Source organism: Suncus etruscus, chromosome 13 (assembly GCF_024139225.1).
Source record: "Suncus etruscus isolate mSunEtr1 chromosome 13, mSunEtr1.pri.cur, whole genome shotgun sequence".
NCBI lineage: Eukaryota > Metazoa > Chordata > Mammalia > Eulipotyphla > Soricidae > Suncus > Suncus etruscus.
Window position 1 is genome coordinate 23,416,439 of NC_064860.1, and position 21,471 is coordinate 23,437,909.

A 21,471-nucleotide genomic window follows, 5' to 3' on the forward strand; every position below is an offset into this window, starting at 1 on the left:
ACCATGATGTCTACAGTATCTTTCAATCTCTGTGACTTTTGTGAACTCTTACTTGTCTGTGGGAATTCACTAGTGGGAAGCATTGAAATTACTGGTTAGGGGCAGTTCTATGATAACATGTGGCTTCTTGAGCATAGGATAAATTAAGATGCATTAAGAGAAAGACTGAATCACCTTTATATAGTCAGTAGTTTATTTGAAAATACATATACTCAGATTAGGAGGTACCAAACTGAAAGTGGTCAGGAATGCTCCACCAACATGATCTAATAAAGAGGCTTTTTATAGATATAGAGAAAACAGGACATAATTTGATTTGTTAGAGCCTAAGCATTCCCTGATTTGAGAAAGCATAGTTGTCTCTCTATGATTGGTGGCTTTCATTTTCTTGGATTAAAATGCATTGACTCAGGTTTAGGTTTTGTTTTGCTTAAGTAGGCCAAGATAGTCTAGCCACTTCTGCCTAATTGCCACATCATTTAATTACTTTAGCAGATGGATTTATGGAGGGTTTGAAAATAGAACATGGGAAAATTTGGGGATTTGTGCATTTTGTTGCCTTCAAGTAAATTTAATTGGCAACCTGCTCTAGCCATTTTTCCAAAGCTTTTGGGGACAAGATAGATCATCTCACTGATGTTCAAAAAGGATTGTTATTATTGGGAGATGCCCAAGTGAATAAGGCGACAGAATTTTCCTCTGACTCAGGACCTGTGTTGACTTTAGTGTTTTCTTTAAACCCTATGATAATAGATTAATAGTGAATAGGAACAGGAGTCCTCATTCCAGAAAAGTTGACTTTCTCAGTCATCCTGAAATTTTCATTGCCTTCTCTAAAAAAAAAAAGAAAAGAAAAGAAAAGAAAAGAAAAGAAAAGAAAAGAAAAAACTCTCAAGTTCTTAGCGAGATCCTGAAAAAGTCCCCATGTTTAGACTAGTCGCATAGAATAGTGGTTTCCCTGTGAAGGAAGGCTTCTCTTTACATTTATTTTTTTTTCCTGGGGCTGGATGGACAAGCTGAGGCAGGGCTGAATGTGCCAGCCTATCTGGCCAGTCCTGTTTTTTCTCTTACCTTACTGTGTTGCATCTTGTCACCAGAACCTTTGACCAGTAGGTGTGAAGACTGTGTCTGAGAAACCACCAAAAATTTAATGTTAGGCATAATGCCTAAATTTTGGGTTCCAACCAATTTCATCAGAGAATTTGGCTTTAAGGGTTTTGTTTGTAGTCAGTCTCATAAAGAATAGTCATTATTGATGGCACAGTATTTGGAAATTGAGGGAAATTTGGCTTTTAAGATGTTTGTCCTTGTTTGACTGTGATTTGACTGCTGAGACACTGCAAACCCAGAACTCAAATCACAAAAGACATTGTCAAGCTTAGTTGTGCTGATTATTCTAATAAAAATACATCTTCAGGTCTCCAAAGCCCATATATATATATATAATTACCCTGACTGCCTGGGCAATTTTTCATATGTGACCAGTTTTCCCCAAGTCTTATATTCCTCATATATAGAAAAGGTTTCCTGAATATTAAATTAGGCATTCAATTTTAACATTGAATATCCCACCACAGTATATACCAAATTCATTATTTTTAAATATTTTTGTGATGTTTTAAAGTCATTTTCTTTTATTGTTACAGTGAAAAATCATATAGTATTATGAGACAAAAATGTTGCTTTGGAATAATGAAAGCATTTTAAGGAAGGGTAAAAGAAATCTGTAACTCTCCTTTTATTCTCAGCTTTCCATCCCAATGTAAAAACATTTGTATTGGATAGTTAGTTGAGGGACAGTTTATTATCCATAGGGGAATACATTCTGTTCTTGGAGTGTATACCAAGGGACACACAAGCAGTGGCAGGCAAGAGGCCATAAGCCAATGAAATTGGATGGAAGAACTTGAAGGTAACTAGCAATTAATGGAGCAGGTGATTACTTAACACTTATATACTATTGCTGTTATGGAAGGAGGGACCAGAGTCAGATCTTAACAGTATTTGTTAGAGAAGTCATGATTTTTTAATATGAACTTTGTTTATTTGAATTTGTTGTGATCAAATTTAGCACTTTATAAATATAATATATACAATCAAAACTTTCCATGGACCTTTTCTTTTCAAAACCCCCAAAATGGATGACCAGGGCTCTCTTCAGAAGGAAATAAACCCCACCCAAGGTCATGAAGAGGATTATATAGGGAAGGAACATAGGGAGGTTCTAGCTTTCTGATGATCTTTAAAATGATTGGCTATTATCTAGGGGTACCTTCCTGCTGCTCCCTTGTATCCTTCCCCGCTAGGCTACCTAGTATGGCCAGTTATCTTGGGGCAGTGTTATGGGAAATAGGCGTAAGGAAACCTAGCATATGGCTTACACCATGTGGCCTTTACAAAATGGTATCTTTCTTTGTTCAGAACAGAAGCCTGCCATGTGGCTTTTACAAAATGGCATACTAACTCTTTGTTCAGAACCTAGGTCCCAACATTCCCCTCGTCTTCTTTGGACCTGAGTAAAATCTTTGACTCTTATTAAAGTTCCTCATCCTTGTCCCTACTTGTGCTCACATACTGAGACTTTAGCACAAGCATTTTAATCTGGAGGTTTTCCAGGGTGATTGAACCACTGTTCATACCAGGTGGTAGAATCTTTTGTCATCTTTCCCAATCCTGCAAACTAGCCTTCACCTGCTGCAATGTCTGATGGGTGACCCCTGACTAATTAACTGATACTTCCCTACTAGGAAGTTAGTCTGAGCACATTCTCTTAAAGGCCTAATGATATTTGGGCCAGAAAGCTCTGCTTAACAGCACTTGCATAACATTGCCTGAGACCTCCAGCCTTAAGTCTCAGGGTTTGGCTCCCTCTGTGCTGCCAGGTGGCTTCCCTGACACATTCCTATACCCTCCAGAGAAAATTCCTCTCCCCCACATTTTGGGGGAATTTCCTTCAGTACAAGCATAAAATGAGAATGCTATCAGGGCATCTTCCCTATCCCAGACCCCAGGCAATGGGTTGGTTACCCACTTCTTTTAACACTTACACCTCAGTGTAAGGAGGAGATATTGTAAAGGAGGAGATATTGTTGAGGATCACCAGAAATCTCAAACAAATCACATAAGTCAAAGTTTATGGGAGGTGGGACCCCCAGGGTGACAGTTTGACCCACAACCCCCCCATCCACAGTCTGGTAAGAGAGTGTTCATTATTGCTGATAGTCCTGCAGTTTCTACACAGTCATTACTGCAGTCAGCAAGAACACTAGGATTATCTGCCTCTGTCCTGTTCCAAGGAGCTAAGTCAGCTGGATCTGCAGAGGGTCCTTCTTATTCAGATTATAGCTGCACCTCAAAGAGAAAGGAGGTTCCTAATTCTTCAATATTGTAACCTAAACAGCTGTTGGGTTGGAGAGAAATAGGGCCCTTAAATCCAGTTGCCTTTTCATATTCCATGGACTTTTAATCTTTTTTGGGGGGGGGCACACCCATTTGATGCTCAGGGGTTACTCCTGGCGAAGTGCTCAGAATTGCCCCTGGCTTGGGGGGACCATATGGGACACCGGGGGATCAAACCGAGGTCCTTCCTTGACTAGCACTTGCAAGGCAGTCACCTTACCTCTAGCGCCACTTTGCCGGCCCCGGACTTTTAATCTTAACACTCAATTTCTTCACTGGAGAGTATACTTAGATGTCATAAGAAGACAATCAAGGAGAGTTTATTTTTTCTCCAATAAATAGAAAACCCAATAAGCCTGTGATGATGGGAATTGGAATTGTGAGGTATAAAAACAGGAAATTGCCAAATTTTGAGTTGTGTTATCTCATAAATCTAACCAGCCGAGTCTCAACCTGTGGAGTTTTAAGATTATAAAGGTGGGACCTATTAACAGAGTTTCATTAAATGCTTGCAAGCATTACTGACAGATTTCAAAATAGTTTAAATATTAGTCATCAAAGATATGTCTGCCAAAAAGGGTAGTATGGTTGAAAAGAACATCTGCAGCCCACATATGTACTCCTTGCTGGTTGTACCCAAAGAGGAAATGAACTTCAAAAACTGCTGAAGGTGAAGAAACTAAAACAGCAGAGTTTTATATAAAGTGCTTGATAGATTCTCTGTAGGTGAAGCTGTTTGTTTTTTTTTTGTTTTTGTTTTTTTTTTTTTGAGAAGCAGGTTAGTTCTCTGTGTATTAATATATCTCTCATCTCCAACTTTTGGTGCCAAGATCTTTGGAGGATATATTTGTGTTCATCCTACCTAATGAATCATTTATACTGAACAAGTTGACGTATTCTGTCAAGTATGGAGGTCCTGGATGAATAACACTCCTGAGTTCAAATTACATTATGGAATGATGAAAAATCTCACTTAATCCTAGTGTGCACGTAACTGTTCTCTAGGACTGATGGGCAAACCAGTCTTAAAAATTGAAAAGAAAGTAGATTCCAAGATAGTATTGTCTTGGGCTTTTCCAACTAGTTTAAAGATTTGATATTATTTTTAAAAATCAACTTTTTATATGAAAGTTGTCAGAAACAAACTTTATTCTTCCCTATAAAGTATAACCTAACATTCATAAAATAATTATTTATGTTCAAAGAAATGCTTCTCCAATCTAAAGAACATTGAGTTACACACTTTCTTTAGAAAAGAAACATAGTTTGTAAAATTTACAAACAAAATTTACAAACATAATTTGTGAAATTTTCGAAACTTGTAAAATAGTGAATTATATTATCTTTACTGTACACATTCAGATCTACAAATGAATGTCATTCCCAACAACAGCAAGTATGTATATTAGTGTTATAGTTTAGGATTATCATTTTATTATACAATTTCATTAAATAAACTTTTGGGGAGAGTGACAAAGCATACCCCCAAAAAAGTTTAAAAAAGTTAAAAAAAAGTATTTATATTCAAAGAGAAACAACCTTTCCACTTGGAGGTGATCTGAAAAGTTCTTCCTGTTAACATCCATGACTGGATAAAATAGACCCTCCTTGCTGATGGCCAGTCTGTCTTCAGAGTACCTCTTTGTTTTACCAAAGGACAGAAGAACATTGTGATATACAACAAATTTTAGTGGGTCCTGAATGTCTCAGCTAAAAACAAAATTTAGAGCTCTTCAGAAATTTACCCATAGATATGGTGTGGCAGAGGCTGGGTAGAGAGATGGTTCTTTTCTTCAAAGAAATGTTTTGTTGTTGTTGTTGTTTTGGTTTGGTTTGGGTTTTTTTTTTTGTTTTTGGGCTACACCCAGCGGTGCTCAGGGGTTACTCCTGGCTGTCTGCTCAGAAATAGCTCCTGGCAGGCACCAGGGACCATATGGGATGTCGGGATTCGAACCAACCACCTTTGGTCCTGGATGGACTGCTTGCAAGGCAAATGCCGCTGTGCTATCTCCCCGGGGCCCTGGTTTTGTTTTGTTTTGTTTTGTTTTTGTGTGTGTTTACAGTGTATGTTTTGCTGGAGTTCATGTAGGGATGAAGGTTGACTCATACCCGAAAGTGTTCAGGGTCTAATCTTGGCTCTGTGCTCAGGTATGATTCAAGACAATGCTTGGAGGAACCATGAATGGTGCCTGGTCTTGAACCTGGTATTGGCTGCAGAGAAGACAAGTACCTTACCTCTTGTATCACCTCTGCCTGGCCTTGCTTCTATTTATTTTTTTTAATCAGTAATTTCAAACATCACAGCTGTACAGATGGAAATAGATTTTTGTCTTTAGTTTTCCTTTGTTTCTGCTTTTTAAAAACAGTTGATACAGAGTTTAAAAGTTGTGATGATCAGATAAATAAAGCTAAAGTGAGTTTACCTACTAAACTCTCTCTTCCTTTTCAACTTAAAAAGAAAGATCACTGTGAAATCATGTTAGGTCAAACCAAGCTATCAGTTTCCATTGTAATGGCAGGCTTGGCTGGAGAGGGAGAACTTGACATGTGCATTAGGTATCATTGGGGATTTTTGGACTTAGAAAATGTTGCGGTGGATGGAAGGTAATCTGTTTCCTTTTTTTAATCTCCAATTCACCAGCTGCAGAGCTTTAGGGGACTTGTTTGCAATGATCAATCATGACTCATGAGCTCAGAATGATTGCTTGTACATTTGTCCAATAATTGTGTGGAGCGAAAGTGAATCATTCAAGACAGCACGAAAGGATGTAGAAGCCACACTCGGGAGTTGGAAATGAGACAGGGCTGCTTTAAGAGAGAAACAGGAAGTTGTAACTAGAAGCCATCTGAATACTAAGCCCAGGCAGAATGCTGGTTTGGTGAAGTAGCAAGTTAAGTGGCAGGCAGCCTTTATTCCGAAAGTCTCAGCAGCTAAACCTTCCCAGGCAAACCTTGATAGAAGAGCCCTCACCCCAGCAATAATAGCTGAGGAACCTGGAGAAGAGCCGGGAATGGAGAGACAGCAAAGGTTCATGTCAGAGAAGGATGCATATCAGTTTCAGCATCAGGGGGCGGTGGAGCTTCTGGTCTTTAATTTTTTGCTCATCCTTACTATTTTGACAATCTGGCTATTTAAAAACCACCGATTTCGCTTTTTGCACGAAACTGGAGGCGCGATGGTGTATGGTGAGTACAGAAATGGTAGGATTGACGTGTGAGACTTGTTGCTCGAGGGGGAATGAGAGACTTTGTGCTCAGATGGCCAAGGAAAGAACCTGGAGAAAAATGTGCTGATTGAAATGTCATTAGCCTGATGAAAGGTGCTGCAGCGCGTCTCTTTCCAGAAGAGCTGTCGAAATTTGCCTGGTCACAGGAGTAAATGTCACAGTTATGTTGTCAGGCGGCACATAATGTGAGTCTGTTGACAGCTGTGGAGCCATTGTCATGTGCGGATACCAGGAGAATTGTGTGTTTTTAAAAGGCTCTCTTTTAGGAAGTCACAAAGCAATGCCTTCTTTTACAGGAGGGCTCCTAAGCATTAGAAAGTTCTGGAAGCAGCATCACTTAAAAATGTTCGGAGTCAAATCTCTAATGCTGACTAGTTTCAAGAAGAAAACTTGCAGCAATGTGCCCCACATTTTTCTCTCCTCTCTGAGGTAGTTGTGTCCAAGTTAACTTTAATTTTATCAGCCATGCTTTCCTTTCAGATACAAGAACTTCTTCTTTACAGACATTAGGTTTCTTCACCTAATTTTAGGCTTCTGATTTTTAATTGCTGTCATTATTAATTGTTAATATTAGCTTTACACACATAGATTTGTATATATATGGTTAAGATATAGAAAAAGCATTTGTTTAAAAAAAAGAAAAAGCATTTGTTTAACTTTTTTTTTAACTCGCCAAAGGGTTGCTCTTTCTATGCTATTTATTCTATCATTCCTTTGAGAAACTTTAATAAAAAATGCCAGAGATTGGGGCCGGCGAGGTGGCGCTAGAGGTAAGGTGTCTGCCATGCAAGCTCTAGCCAAGGAAGGACAATCCCCCCCACCCCCCGGCGTCCCATATGGTTCCCCCAAGCCAGGGGCAATTTCTGAGCGCTTAGCCAGGAGTAACCCCTGAGGAGTAACCCCTGAGCATCAAATGGGTGTGGCCCAAAAAACAAAACAAAACAAAAAATGCCAGAGTTGATCCAGACTGAATGTTCATCTTTTAATATATCGTGCCAAACAGCAATGGTTTTAGAACTTATATTCTCGATGACACAGTTCTCTTTACCACTCATTTCCCAGTCTGGCAATGGATATTAGCTTTGAACACAGTGAAAGAATATTCATAGCGAAAAATAGCCTTTCTTCTTTCGCTCCCCTCAGTTTGGAATCCCTGACATCTTTCTTCTCCCTGAAGTTCAGGATGAACCCATGTCCTATGTTAGAGTCATAATGCTCTCCCGAGATTAGAAACGTGCACTTGTGATTGGAGAACATGAACAAATATGTGCCTGAGCCAGACCCCAATGTGGAAAACACGAAGCAAGGCAGAAACTTCAGGCTGAGCCAATGCCATGAGCCATGTCCTTCAGGGTCAGGAGACTGAAGGGTGGAACTCTTCAGCACATCGATCTAATTCCCTTGAATGGAAGGGTTTAAAGCACACACATAGCTCTTATTCTTGGGGGGAATCTCATAGTGGAACCTCAGAGAAACAGACACACAGGAAGGAAGAGATGCTGTAAGCTATGAAGGTCTCTGACACCAGTGAGCATCCCCCCCCCCTTCCTCTCCATTATCAGTGGTCCAGCGCTTTCTTTTGACATTGGTTCATCAATTCTCAGTAGTAAGGGTGTGGTCTGTAAACTGAAGCCAAAAACCACATGATTCTTGGCACTAACTTAAGGGGCCAGAGATAGTTTAGCCAAACAGTACAGAAGGAAAAAATTGACACATTTACTTGAGGGAAATGCTTTTCTACAGCCCCAGTGTTAATCAAAACATAATTCATTTACTCATTCCAGTTTACCTAGGATGGGGAGGGAGTTTTGTAAATCTTTCAATACAGAGGCTGAGCGATAACACAGAATATAGGGCATTTGCCTTGCACGCAGCTAACCCAGGTTCAATCCTCAGCATCCCATATGGTCCTCCTGATCTTCCAGGAACGATTTCTGAGCACAGAGCCAGGAGTAACCTCTGAGCATTGCAGGGTTTGCCCCCCCCCCAAAAAAAGTCCTTCAATACAGATGATTTGTTAAAATCCAAACAGTTTGTATTCACAACACATAAATATAATTGCAAAATTTTATATATCTTTTAATTTCCCAAAGCTCCATGTAATCATTTTAAGGTGTTATTGAAGTAATAGAATATTAGTGCATTTTCTATTAGTTGAGGAAGCATTTCTCTAAGTTGCTATTCTAAGGCAATTTAGGTTTAAGTTTTAAATAGCAGGATTAAATTGGGCTGATTTATGCCTTAAATGCATTTTGAAATGCAAAAAATTTTAAAGCACATGCTGAAATGGAGCAATGGAAAAAGAGAATCAGAATTATAAAAATGTCTATATTTGTATAACTACTTGATTATTAGAATTTTGAGCAGGCTTGGATTATTTTGAACTCTATAAACTTATAAAAAAGACTTTCATTGCAGTACTGCTATACTATACTGTATATAATATAGTATATATAGTTTATAGTACTATACTGTAGTAGTATATATTGGTTTTTGGGCCACACCCAGTGACGCTCAGGGGTTACTCCTGGCTATGTGCTCAGAAATCACTCCTGGCTTAGGGGACCATATGGGATGCTGAGGGATCAAACCATGGCCCATCCTAGGCTAGCACATAGCAAGGCAAATGCCCTACTTCTTGCGCCACCACTCTGGCCCCAACTACTCATATTCTTAAGACATAGAATTACAGTTGTTGGAATTTAAAGGGATCTTGGTGTTTATAATTTCTAGCCCCCTCATTGTACAAGAAGAAAACTGATGATTAGAAAAGGAGAATCTTCAAACTGAATGTAAACCACTCTAGTAGGATCCAATTCTATTATTAAAGTTTATGTACAGCTTAGCAGATTCTCACCGATTGTCTCTGAAAACAGTCTCTATGGATGGATGACAAAAAGCATGTTCTCATATTTCTTTTTCAGGGTGATCTAAATGTTACATCTGAAATGTTTATTAGGTGCTTTCTGTCTGTGTTAATAATTAAGTAGTCTGAAGCTGTACAGAAGAGCAAGATAGTACAGTCTAATAAACTTTTAAATGACAAGCCTAAAGGAGATGGCTAATGTATGATTTGCCTATTAGCTGTAAATGTATGTGGAGTTTATAGATTAGAAAGAAGCCTTGGATACTTAAATCCTGCACCCTTGGTTTTCAGATAGAGAAATGAAAACTTAGGAGAGGAAGGTCATGGAATAAATTTGCTGCTGAGCTGGACTTTTGCTTTGTTGTTCGCTAAGAGATACTGAAGATATTTTGCAATAAGTAAATTCCTTCAGGGCTCATTCTGAAAAGAGGATATGTCTTTGAGACACATCCTTAGATTGTTTGTGCGCTCAGAATCTGTCAGATAGGAAATCCCAGAGTTCCATTTCATAATAGGATATACAAAATCCTTCATCATCCCAGGGTGAAACATATAATTTGTATTCCACTCTATCCAGGGGCATGCTGTTCACCAATAGGGAAAAAAATAAATTTATGCACAAACGTTAATTTTTATTTGTTTGTCATGGGCCAAACCCAGCTGTGTTCAGGGTTTATTCCTTCTCTGCTCAGGGGTCATTTCTAGTGGTAATCAGGAGACCATGTGCAGAGCCTCAAACATAGGTCAGTCACGTGCAAGACAAATACCCTGCCCATTGTACTATCCTCAGAGTCAGGCCCAAAGTTAAATTTTTAAGTTTTTTCTAATAAGAGCATTTGAGAGTCAGTTATCTCTATCCTTTAGATTGTTCTGTTTGCAATGAAATATCTTTCAAGATGTGTGATCTTGGGGATAGTGCTTATCAGTGAATGTAGTTTGTGGTTTTCTTGGGCAGATAGTTACCTTGTTCTCACTCACTTTCTAAAGAGTTATTTGCTTATTTATGAGGAACCTGTTTTTATTTTTTCTTCAAGCACCAGATTTCCTGTTATGCTTCAGCTCAGCCCACCTCTTGCCTTTTTGCTGGTATGACATGTGTCAAATGCTCTTTAAGGTACAATAGAGGTTGATGCCTCTCATCAATATTACTAAGAATCAGTGAAAAATTCTAGGGAGTATGTACTTGCATATGAACACTTAAAGCAAACCAAAGAAAAAATAACCCAAGATTTTAACCTTTTTCTCCATACTTATAAATATTTTACAAGTTGTTTCCAAAATAATTTTCAAGTAATCCAATACCCAGGAGGTAAACACCAATAAAAATCATGTGCCATGTTCAGCATAACTCTGGGCTTATTGAAGATAAATGTGGTACTCTAGATATGGTACAGAAACATCTTTGCTTGAGATATTAAATGAGTCACAATGTTCATTTTTTGCCTCACTAAAAACAGTAATGGTCAATCACATCTCATGACACTCTGTAACTTGCATTATTTCAAAATTGAAGAATTAGAATCCAAAACAGTTTTAATATATAAAGTATGGCGATACTGGTTTAAATCAGCCTAAAAGCCTAAATGACTATTATGGGTCGAATATTGATTGACAGCAGATGGGGCACTTAGTGCTGCTCACTTAGGGTCCTGCATTTCTTGCTTACTATACTCAAAGAAAAAAATGTCCCTAGTCCCTGAGAGCATTAAGAATTCCATTACACATCACTGGGGCCCCACTTTATGAAGCACTCCTAATGCCATGCAATTGGGACTTGAGGATCTTATCTTAAGGACAAAGAAGTCAATACCCCCTTAGAATTCTGTCTTTGCCTGATCTTAAGAGTATGAAGGATGGTCTCTGAATCATGTAGGGAATTTACCCTTCATTTAAAAAGGCCCTAGAGATGAGTTTGTATTCTCACCTTGTCTCACTAACTATTTAACTATCCCTGCTCCTCTAAGTGTATGGAATAGATTTAGAGAGTTGATTTAGTTCACTTAGTCTCTGTACATTTTTCAAGACTAAAATAAGATTATATATTGTGATTGAATCCCTTGGTTGTCAAGTGTAAGACATTTATTTCAACCTAAACAGGTTAAAATTGGCTAGTTGGGTGTGGTGTAGTGTTGCCCTTTAGATGGGCTTGGATGGTGATGGAGGGTGAGAATCTTTACTACTCCAGCCCAGGACCATGTGTCCCTAACTCTCTCCAGCTGGCGGGTCAGCAGCTTTCAGGATAGTGGCAGGGAGAAAACTCTCAGACAATCAGGCTTCTGGAGATATCATCTTTATTCAGCTCTGTCCAACATGTGTGGCCTATAATCTTAAACCTATTTAAGCATGCTCTCCTCAACTTGCCCTGCATCTTAGTCTCTTTCAGCCATCTCTCCTCCTGCTGCTTCCATCCTCCAAAATCTTCTAATCTCCTCATCAATCCCCTCCTGTCCTTCCCACCAAACCTTTTGAGACCTCCCCGAGACCCCTCCCAGAAATGGGCAGATCTTACCCTAAAGTAAAGTTATGTAGAAGATGGGGGTGGGCTGACAATCTCCCCCTCCCTGAAAATAAATGAAGGGTAGTAAGCTTTTCTATTCCTGACTCTGCCTTAGCCAAAGGTGGGTAATATTTCGAGAGCAACAAAGTTTAAAGTAAAAATTAACATACAAGCCCTTTCCATAAACACACATTTTTTGCAAAATATACCTGTAACTTAAAATTTTCTTAAAGCTTCTTTAACCAAGCACTATCCTGGAACTTCCCTGTTCCTATTTTTCTTAATGCTATTTAACAAGCATATTTTCCTGGAACTTCCTTGTTCCTATATGTCTAAAAGCCATCTAACCATTTTTCTGAAATTTTCTTGTTTCTATTAACCTTTCCCTACACACCAGTACAAGAACATCTATACAAAAAATATATTTTGAAAGCAGGCTACTACATCAAAATACACAGTAAAACATTAATTGGAAACATTAACTATGGAAAACTATAAAGTACTTTAATTCAGCAAGAAAATGACATATCAAAGTTAGATGCAGGTAGTTTGAAATGAAATTTTTCATTTGGGCTTAACTGCTATCTCCCCTTTTTCTATTAATTTTTATACCACCACCAAATTGTCCAAACTTGAATACACTGTGGACTTTTATCCCAACCAACTTATCCAGATGTGTAAAGTCTGTGGGCTTCCCATTTTACCCCTTAACCTAAAACCAATTGTCCAGATTCTTCCAGGCCACTCTCACCACGTGGCTTACTTCCATGGGTCTGGTCAGGAGCTGCACGCACCTGCCACCTCTAGCAGCTTGCGATCTTTCAGCCACCTTTTTGCCCTGCCAGACGGCAGGAGCAGGACCCAAGCAGCCGCATCAGGAGGGTTGGAGTACTCTCTGATGCTTTTCGCTGAGAGTGATCCACCACCTCTTATCCCCTCCAAGCAGTTTTTTTGGAAGCAGGTTTCACCACTGCCGGCGCAGTTTGTCCACCGGGCGTGTCTGGGTGGATTTAAAGTTCAAAGTGGTCCAAGCTGAAAGTCCAAATTTTTCAAAGTCAAAATCCATGTTCAGGCTGAAGGCCATATTTAGTAAATCCGTCCATTTAGATAAAATTTATCTTCCTGGTCTTTTTCCAATTAGGGCTCTGCATCAATCTCTGAGGAGGCTGAGGTCTTTGGAAAAAGGCTTTTTTGCAACAAAGGCTCAGTCCTGGGCCTATGATGGGGGTGATCCAAAGTTTCACTTCTCCTATTTCATTGGCCCTTCTGCCCCAGAAGGGGTCTCAGTCATCTTTGAAAATGGCTCCAAGTGGTGGCCCATTGTTGAGGGCTCACTCTAGCTGAAAAGAGCCATAATCAAACTCAAGAACAAGAATCTCAGCATCATCGCTGTCCTCTTGGATCCAGGGTTCAAATCCAATTTCGGGCACCAATATGTAGAATAAAAGCCCTTTGGATGGGCTTGAATGGTGGTGGATGGTGATGGAGGGGCCTTTCTCTTCTAGCCTCAGACCATGTGTATGCAATCCCCTCCAGCTGGCAGGTCTGCAAGTTCAGGATAGCAGTGGGCCGAAAACTCAGAGGCAGTTAGGGTTCAGACGATATCATCTTTATTCAGCCCTGGCCAACATGTTTGGCCTATAATCTTAAACCTATTTAAGCATGCTCTCCTCAGATTGCCCTGCATCTTAGCTTCTTTCAGCCATATCTTCTCCTGCTCCCTCTATTCTCCAAAATCTCCTCCTCAATCAATCCTCTCCTGGCCTTCCAACCAAACCTTTTGAGACCTCCCCAACACCCCTCCCAGAAATGAGCAGGTCTTACCCTAAGGTAAAGTTATGTAGAAGATGGAAGTGGAGTGACATCTCCCCCTCTCTGAATATAAATGAAGGGTAGTAAGCTTTTGTATTAGCTCCATCCTCTTGTTCCAGCCCAGCTTCAATCCTGACACCAGCCTGTGGACAGACTTTGTGTCTCTCTCATTCACAAAGCCCTTATAGCCAGACTTTCAGGTGCAATATGCTTTATAAAGAAAGGACTGGGTCTCTCCGGAATTTGTGTTTTTATTTTATTTGGGGCATTCCAAGTAGTGCTCAGGAAGTGCTAGTGCCCACATGGGTGATTGTTAAGTGACCAGAATGGTGGTTCTCAACCACCAGGTGGAAGGGCCTGAGAACTTGACGCTTCACAGTCTTGTGGTGTTGGGGACTCCAGAGCTCCTGGTGATGCTCAGAAAACCAGCTAGTACCAGATATGGTAGCCAAGTCACATTGAACCTTATTGTTGTTTTGGAGTTTTGGAGTTTAAAAAATTTTATGCAGGGTCAGGATGGGGGTAAAATAGTTGGGCCACACCTGATAACATTTAGGAGCTGCTCCTGACTCTATGCTCAGGAGTAATTTCTACCAGTGCTCAGGGGACTATATGAGGTGCTGGGGATTTGAAACAGGGTTAATGGGATACAAACAAGTGCCTCAACCCACTATCTCTAAAACTGTTTTATATTAGATATTTTTCACATTTAAAATTTTAATATAAAGGCACCATGATTTGCATAGTTATTCTTATTTGAGTTTCAAGTTACCAAGAAGAGTTCACTTCCCTCCGCCATTGTTCCTAGATTCCCTCTTATCCCCAGCCGGTTTCCTTGACAGGCATACTAGGAGGCAGAGCTGGACATATTTAAGGTTTAAACCTAGAGTTATAGCTACTTAAAAATGTTTGTTCTGAGTCTTAGGAACTTTATAGAAAGAGTATGGACAGTAAACTTTCTCACACTGTTCGTGATTGCTAATCTCTACCACATCCTTGAAAAATAGGTACCATGTTCAGAAAATGTACTCTCTGCTCAAGGCTGCCCAGAATAATGTTCAAGAATGGCATTTTTGAATGTTGATCACAGTTATATTCTCATAACTGTTTTTTGAAGTTAAAATGGGGAAATGTTGGGGAGAGAACATGGTAGTTCAATTTTTCTTTTGTCTTGGGAAGTGTTCTATTGTCCATAGCAAAAGCCCAGCATGGGAGGGAGGAATAGTAGAACAATCTTGTGAAGTCTGTAGCTGGTTGGAATATCTCAGGGAAAGTGATGGGTCTGACCCAGAAGCACCTGGTTCAGCCTCAGGAAACAGGAAGCAAGTTGTGGTTTCAACCCTGGGTTGAAAGGCCTGTGGCTATCAGAAAGGTTTGTGAATGTGGTAGGAACTGGAACTAGCTTGAGAGAGAGTTAAGCCCAACTCCATCAATCATGCAAAATCACTTTTCATCATGTGTTGACAGAATTGCATTGAATTTGTGTGGAAGCAACTAAAGGTAGAGAGTTATTCCGGATGCTTCTGGGATCCTGGAGTTCTGTTTGCTGAGCTGGAGCTGGCATGGACTGTGCTGGTTTTCCATGGCTGATGTGCCCTCATCATGGCAAAGAATGTTGCCTTCACTAGTGCTTTTTGTGGTGAGATCCTTGGACCAGTCCCAGCAGCAGCTGAACTTGTTAGAATTGCAGATGCAATTACCGTATATTGCAGTGTATAAGACAACTGGGCATATAAGACGATCCCCTAATTTTGCAATTAAAACATAGGCTTAGTCCTATATTCGCTGTATCAGACAGAGCGTTCCTGTGCTGCAACTGTATGTACCACAGTGAGCCAATCACAACAAGCAAAAGTTCAAAGGTTCTACTGTAATAGACTTCCTCTCTGACTCTGGCCAATCTGAGAAGGCTTTTGACAGTGTAGATTCAGGTCCAGAACATTGTCTAATTTGCATGCATAAAAAGCCTGCTTGGATTGGCTGAGTTAGAGAGGTGGTCCGAGCAGCCTTGTACTGATTGGTCCCTTATCATAGACACCTTTTCTGGCAATTCCCTGGTGGTGTCAGTTAATCTCCCCCACTACATGAACCAAACAACACCCCATCCTCGGACCCTAGCACTGAACCACCAACATGGTTAGCTGTGTTTTGCCAGAAGTGGCCCCAGACCTCCTGAGTACTGTTTGGGAGCCCCCAAGAAAGAGATCTGGAAACTCTTTGGCCTGATTTTTTTGTTTCGTTTAGCGGCATATATCGAGATATACTTGGCGTATAAGACGACCCCGATTTTCGGTTGACAATTTTTTGTTTCAAAAGTCGTCTTATACGCCGGAAAATACAGTATGTTATCATAACCCAGTCATACTGTGCCAGAAACTTAGGACAGGGCCCAGCAGTCTGCATTTTTAACAAATAGTCTAAGGGGGTTCCTGTAATCACACTGAAGTTTGCGATTACTTCAATTACTTAGGAAGATTATTTACTTTGATTCCTTAGTAAGATAAAATTGCTTCAGCAGGTCCTACTTTCGTCTTCTTTATATTGCTCCTTTGTTCTTACTCTGATGAAGATGGAAGTTAGGAGACAGTCTTCCTTTATTGAAGATTGCCTATCTTTCTCTGTTCACAGCACCATATAGTGTTTCCATCATTGGTTTGAGAAGAAAGCCAACTATTTTGTGTAAACATTAGAACTTTAGAAATAATTTTGGCTTGGCCAGTGTGTAGCTCTTATCTCCATTTTTCTTTTGTAAACTTCCTAAAATGATTACGAGGAAGGGTGTTAGCTATATATAAGCTGGTAGCCAAAATAGTTTCTAGAAAACTTTCTATACTGCTGTGTTAGAAAGTCCAAAAGTTTTGTGAAATATATTATGCTTATGTAAGCATGTGCGTCATATAAGGGTGCCTGTACATGCGCATGCGTGTGTTGTGTGAGTATGTTTTTGTGCATGCAGTTGTGCAGTATAAGTCTATGTGCATATTTGTATGCCTGTATGTGTGTTTTATATGGGTGTATAACTGCATGCTTTGTGCATAAATGTGTTTTCCGAGTTTGATTCTGAGCATGTTTGTGTGCCAGAAAGTGTTGAGGTGGAGGTGAACATTGGACACTTTCCATGATGGAGAATGAAATCTTTAGGTCTTACTGCCATGTCCCCCTTGACTCTCTACTTTTAGAAGATTAAACTATGAGTGAAGCTTCCAAGGTAGGACGGCTCTGTGGAACACAATTCACTTTGGAGTATCCTAGAATAGTTTTGCTGCCCATACCACAGGTCTGATCTGAACCATCATCTGTGGGATTCTTTTCTTTTTACAAGTTGATAGTGAGCCAGCAGAGAGCAATAAATCGTGTCCCTTTCTAACACCCACACCTCCCTTTCATCCTTTGAATTTAGAAGGTTGGTGGGAGGGCAGAGAAAGAACAAAGCTCTAAATAACCAGAAGTCACTGTATATTTTTACTTTTAGTTCCCTCTTTCACCAACTCAACTCAGGTTAAAATTCAACCACTAAAAGAGAAAATGAAAGGAAATCCATTAAGCATTTGCAATACAAACCCATATCATCTCTCTAAATTAGTGTTCTGCCAAAGACTGTGATAAAATGGGGGAGGTAGATGAATATAAGGCAAAATATTAGTCCTTTTGTAGTTGCCACCCACTGTACAATCAGAGGGCAATGAAAGGGCAGCTTCTGTTTTCTCTTTCTAGAATATTCCTCATAAAATATTTTCTTCATTTCCACATTTGCATTCTTATTTATTGGCCCAATTGTACTCAGGGCTTACTCTTGTTTCTGTGCTCAAGGATTACTTCTGGTGGAAGTCAGGGGACCATTTAGGGTGCTCTCTCTCTCTCTCTCTCTCTCTCTCTCTCTCTCTCTCTCTCTCTCTCTTTCGCTCTCACTCTCTTTCAATATATAGTACTATCTCTGCAAACCTGAATTTTTCATTCAGTTTTTGAACATGAGGTACTGAAATAAAATCACAGGTTTCTATCTTAGACTCTCTCACTGAAAAAGTGGTATAGAGACTACCATCTCAAAAGCCTTCTCTCCACAGCTTGCTAATTCTTCCTCAAGCAAATGCAAACCACATTCATGTTTAATTCCTCCCCTTATCCACAGATAACCTTAATTCCTTTTTCTCTCAACAGAAATTTGTCTCCCACTGTTACTTCTTCTGTCCCTGACTATAGTCATTCTGCCTCCTAGCCAGGAGCTCACTTAATTCTTCCTTCAAACATTTCTGCCATTTCTCTCCCATATTAAATCGCAGAAAAATCACAAGCTTTGATGTCATGCTCCTTTCATGGGACTCTTCCAAACTCTGGTCTTCAACTGCTACATAAATTCAGAGGTTCCTCTCATTGACTAAATGATAGTTTGTGGATGTAGAGAAAGTCAGGTCATAATTCTTCTTGAAGTGTTTGGCTTAAAGGAAAAGAGATAAAGAATAATAGAGACTCCTCCCTATGTGAGCTCATTGTCTAGTGGAGAAGCCAAAATCAAATTCTCACAGCCATGCTGAACACTGTAGATTATTATCAAACGGAACCATAAAGTGTCTGGTTTGAATGTGTATGTTGTAGGAACTAGGGAGAGATCAATGAACACAGATAGGCTCAACACAGATCCACAATGTGGACCCTTGAAAGGAACATGGCCAGGATAGAACCTAAATTCATGCTCCATCCTGGAGGCTAAAATGCTGTTAAAATAGAGGCCATGGTTCCCTATAGGTTACTTTACTCCTAGTTAACCAGAAGACCAGAGAACCAGAATTGCAGGGGCAGTGGGTACCTCTAGACAATTGGATCTACCAGATGACCCAGGAGCAGAGTTCAAATAAAACACAGTGCTTAGGGAAGGTCTCCTGGCCAGTGTTGTGAACAGGTGTACTGGTGGTTTGCTTTACTGAACCAGGCTAGCTCCTGTTCTTTCCTTTGCCCCATAGGTTAGATCTTGGTTCCTTCTGTGCTTTGGGACTATAAGCTGTTTTAGCCCCTCCATGTCTTTCCCCATCTACATGGTCTTTTGGAACTTTCTTTTCCTCTGTGGATGTTGCAATTCTGCCATTCATAGTCTTTGCTTTGTGATCAGGAGTCACTCTGGTAGTGCTCAGGGATCATATGTGGTGCCAGAGATTTGAACCAGGTTAATATGCATAGCAACTGCCTTATCCTCTGTACTATCTCTCCAACCTTTGCATTTTTTACCTGAAAACCTATTAATATACACTATTTTGCAATGTAAAGTAATATACATTACTTTGCAATGTAATTGCTGTAAAATTCTGGGAGTACAGCTTTATACCTGACTTTGTATAGAAGATTCACTACCTCACCACCATAGCACCCATGTGCTTCACTGTCCAAATGAGCCCCCTAACTAGTCCTCTTATCCTTACTTACTCAGTTCCTTTTCATAACCACCATGTTTCATAGAGTCCACAAGTGTTGTGTGTATGTGTGTGTCTTGCCACTTCATTTGCCTTTTTTTATATTACACTTCTAAGTGAAACCATTTAGTTTCAGCTTTTACTTTCTGACTCATTGCACTGCACAGAATTCCCTCCAGTTGCAGCTTTGTTGTTGTGAAAGACACAGACTCATCCTGTTTAATAGCCGACCACATGGTGAAAGGCATAATCAGAGCCAGAGTTCATGTCTGTCTGTCAGAGAACTAGTCTTATGGTAGATGTCAGCTTCTACTCAGGAAGGATTTTCCCATGATGGCTGCTGCAGCAATAGCATGTATAAGGAAGGCACTTGCTTTTAATCCCTTAGGTGCACTGTAGGAGGCAAGGCCTCCCTCTGGATATTTCCATTTAGCCAGGAAGTTGACTCCTTCACACATAGGGGGCTGAGAAGACTCTGACATGCTTCTGGAAGAAGCTGAGAGAAAACTGGAATTGTCTGTGGAGAAGACACAGAGCCTTGTATCTAGTGCATTACTTTGGGCCTTTCAAAATCAGATGCTAGGAAAATCATATGCTTTGTAGACTGACGGTGTCCTCAGACTTGACCCTCAAAATAATAAGATCTAGGCCAGAAAAACAATGAGAAACATACTGACTTGTTCATGTTAGGAGGGAAGGAAAAGAATGCTACTTTTACCCCAGAGAGATGTACTTGCTTTTAGCTTAAAAGGGCTTATTCAGCTTAATATATTCCCATCTGTTAATCTCTGCTTTCACTTGCTTGGAGAGTGCAGTTTCCTCCTTGAAGATGCCTGTAATGTCCTGTAGTGTTTTGCCTATGTGCTGTTCTATATATCTTATGGTTTTGGGGCTGATATCGAGGTCTTTAATCCATTTGGATTTTACCTTTGTACATGATGTTAGCTGGGGGTCTAAGTTTAATTTTTTGCAAGTGGCTATCCAATTGTGCCAACACCACTTGTTGAAGAGGCTTTCCCTGCTCCATTTAGGATTTCCTGCTCCTTTATCAAAAATTAGATGGTTGTATCTCTGGGGAACATTTTCTGAGTATTCAAGCCTATTCCACTGATCTGAGGACCTATCCTTATTCCAATACCATGCTGTTTTGATAACTGTTGCTTTTTAGTACAGTTTAAAGTTGGGAAAAGTAATTCCTCCCATATTCTTTTTCCCAATGATTGCTTTAGCTATTCGAGGGTGTTTATTGTTCCAAATGAATTTCAAAAGTGTCTGATCCACTTCTTTGAAGAATGTCATGGGTATCTTTAGAGGGATGGCATTAAATCTGTATAATGCCTTGGGGAGTATTGACATTTTGATGATGTTAATCCTGCCAATCCATGAGCAGGGTATGTGTTTCCATTTCCGTGTGTCCTCTATTAAGCTGAGAAGCTTCTGCACCTCAAAGGAAATAGTGCCCAGGATACAAGAGCCACCCACTGAGTGGGAGAAACTATTCACCCAATACCCATCAGATAAGGGGCTAATCTCCAAAATATACAAGGCACTGACAGAACTTTACAAGAAAAAAACATCTAACCCCATCAAAAAATGGGGAGAAGAAATGAACAGACACTTTGACAAAGAAGAAATACGCATGGCCAAAAGACACATGAAAAAATGTTCCACATCACTAATCATCAGGGAGATGCAAATCAAAACAACGATGAGATACCACCTCACACCCCAGAGAATGGCACACATCACAAAGAATGAGAATAAACAGTGTTGGCGGGGATGTGGAGAGAAAGGAACTCTTATCCACTGCTGGTGGGAATGCTGTCTAGTTCAACCTTTATGGAAAGCGATATGGAGATTCCTCCAAAAACTGGAAATCGAGCTCCCATACGATCCAGCTATACCACTCCTAGGAATATACCCTAGGAACACAAAAATACAATACAAAAACCCCTTCCTTACACCTATATTCATTGCAGCTCTATTTACCATAGCAAGACTCTGGAAACAACCAAGATGCCCTTCAACAGATGAATGGCTAAAGAAACTGTGGTACATATACACAATGGAATATTATGCAGCTGTCAGGAGAGATGAAGTCATGAAATTTTCCTATACATGGATGTACATGGAATCTATTATGCTGAGTGAAATAAGTCAGAGAGAGAGAGAAAAACGCAGAATGGTCTCACTCATCTATGGGTTTTAAGAAAAATGAAAGACACCCTTGTAATAATAATTTTCAGACACAAAAGAGAAAAGAGCTGG

The 21,471-nt window shown here is 39.9% G+C and overlaps 1 protein-coding gene across 1 annotated transcript in view; it reads left to right on the top strand.

Moving 5' to 3' along the window:
* Positions 1-6,283: 6,283 nt before the first annotated feature.
* SLC9A9 (solute carrier family 9 member A9) overlaps positions 6,284-21,471 on the top strand; it is a 564,963-nt gene continuing 549,775 nt past the window's right edge. The window contains exon 1 of the mRNA XM_049785894.1: positions 6,284-6,585. Within this exon, the coding sequence (XP_049641851.1) occupies positions 6,411-6,585 (175 nt within the window). The 5' untranslated portion in view covers positions 6,284-6,410. The remainder of the gene's footprint in view (positions 6,586-21,471) is intronic.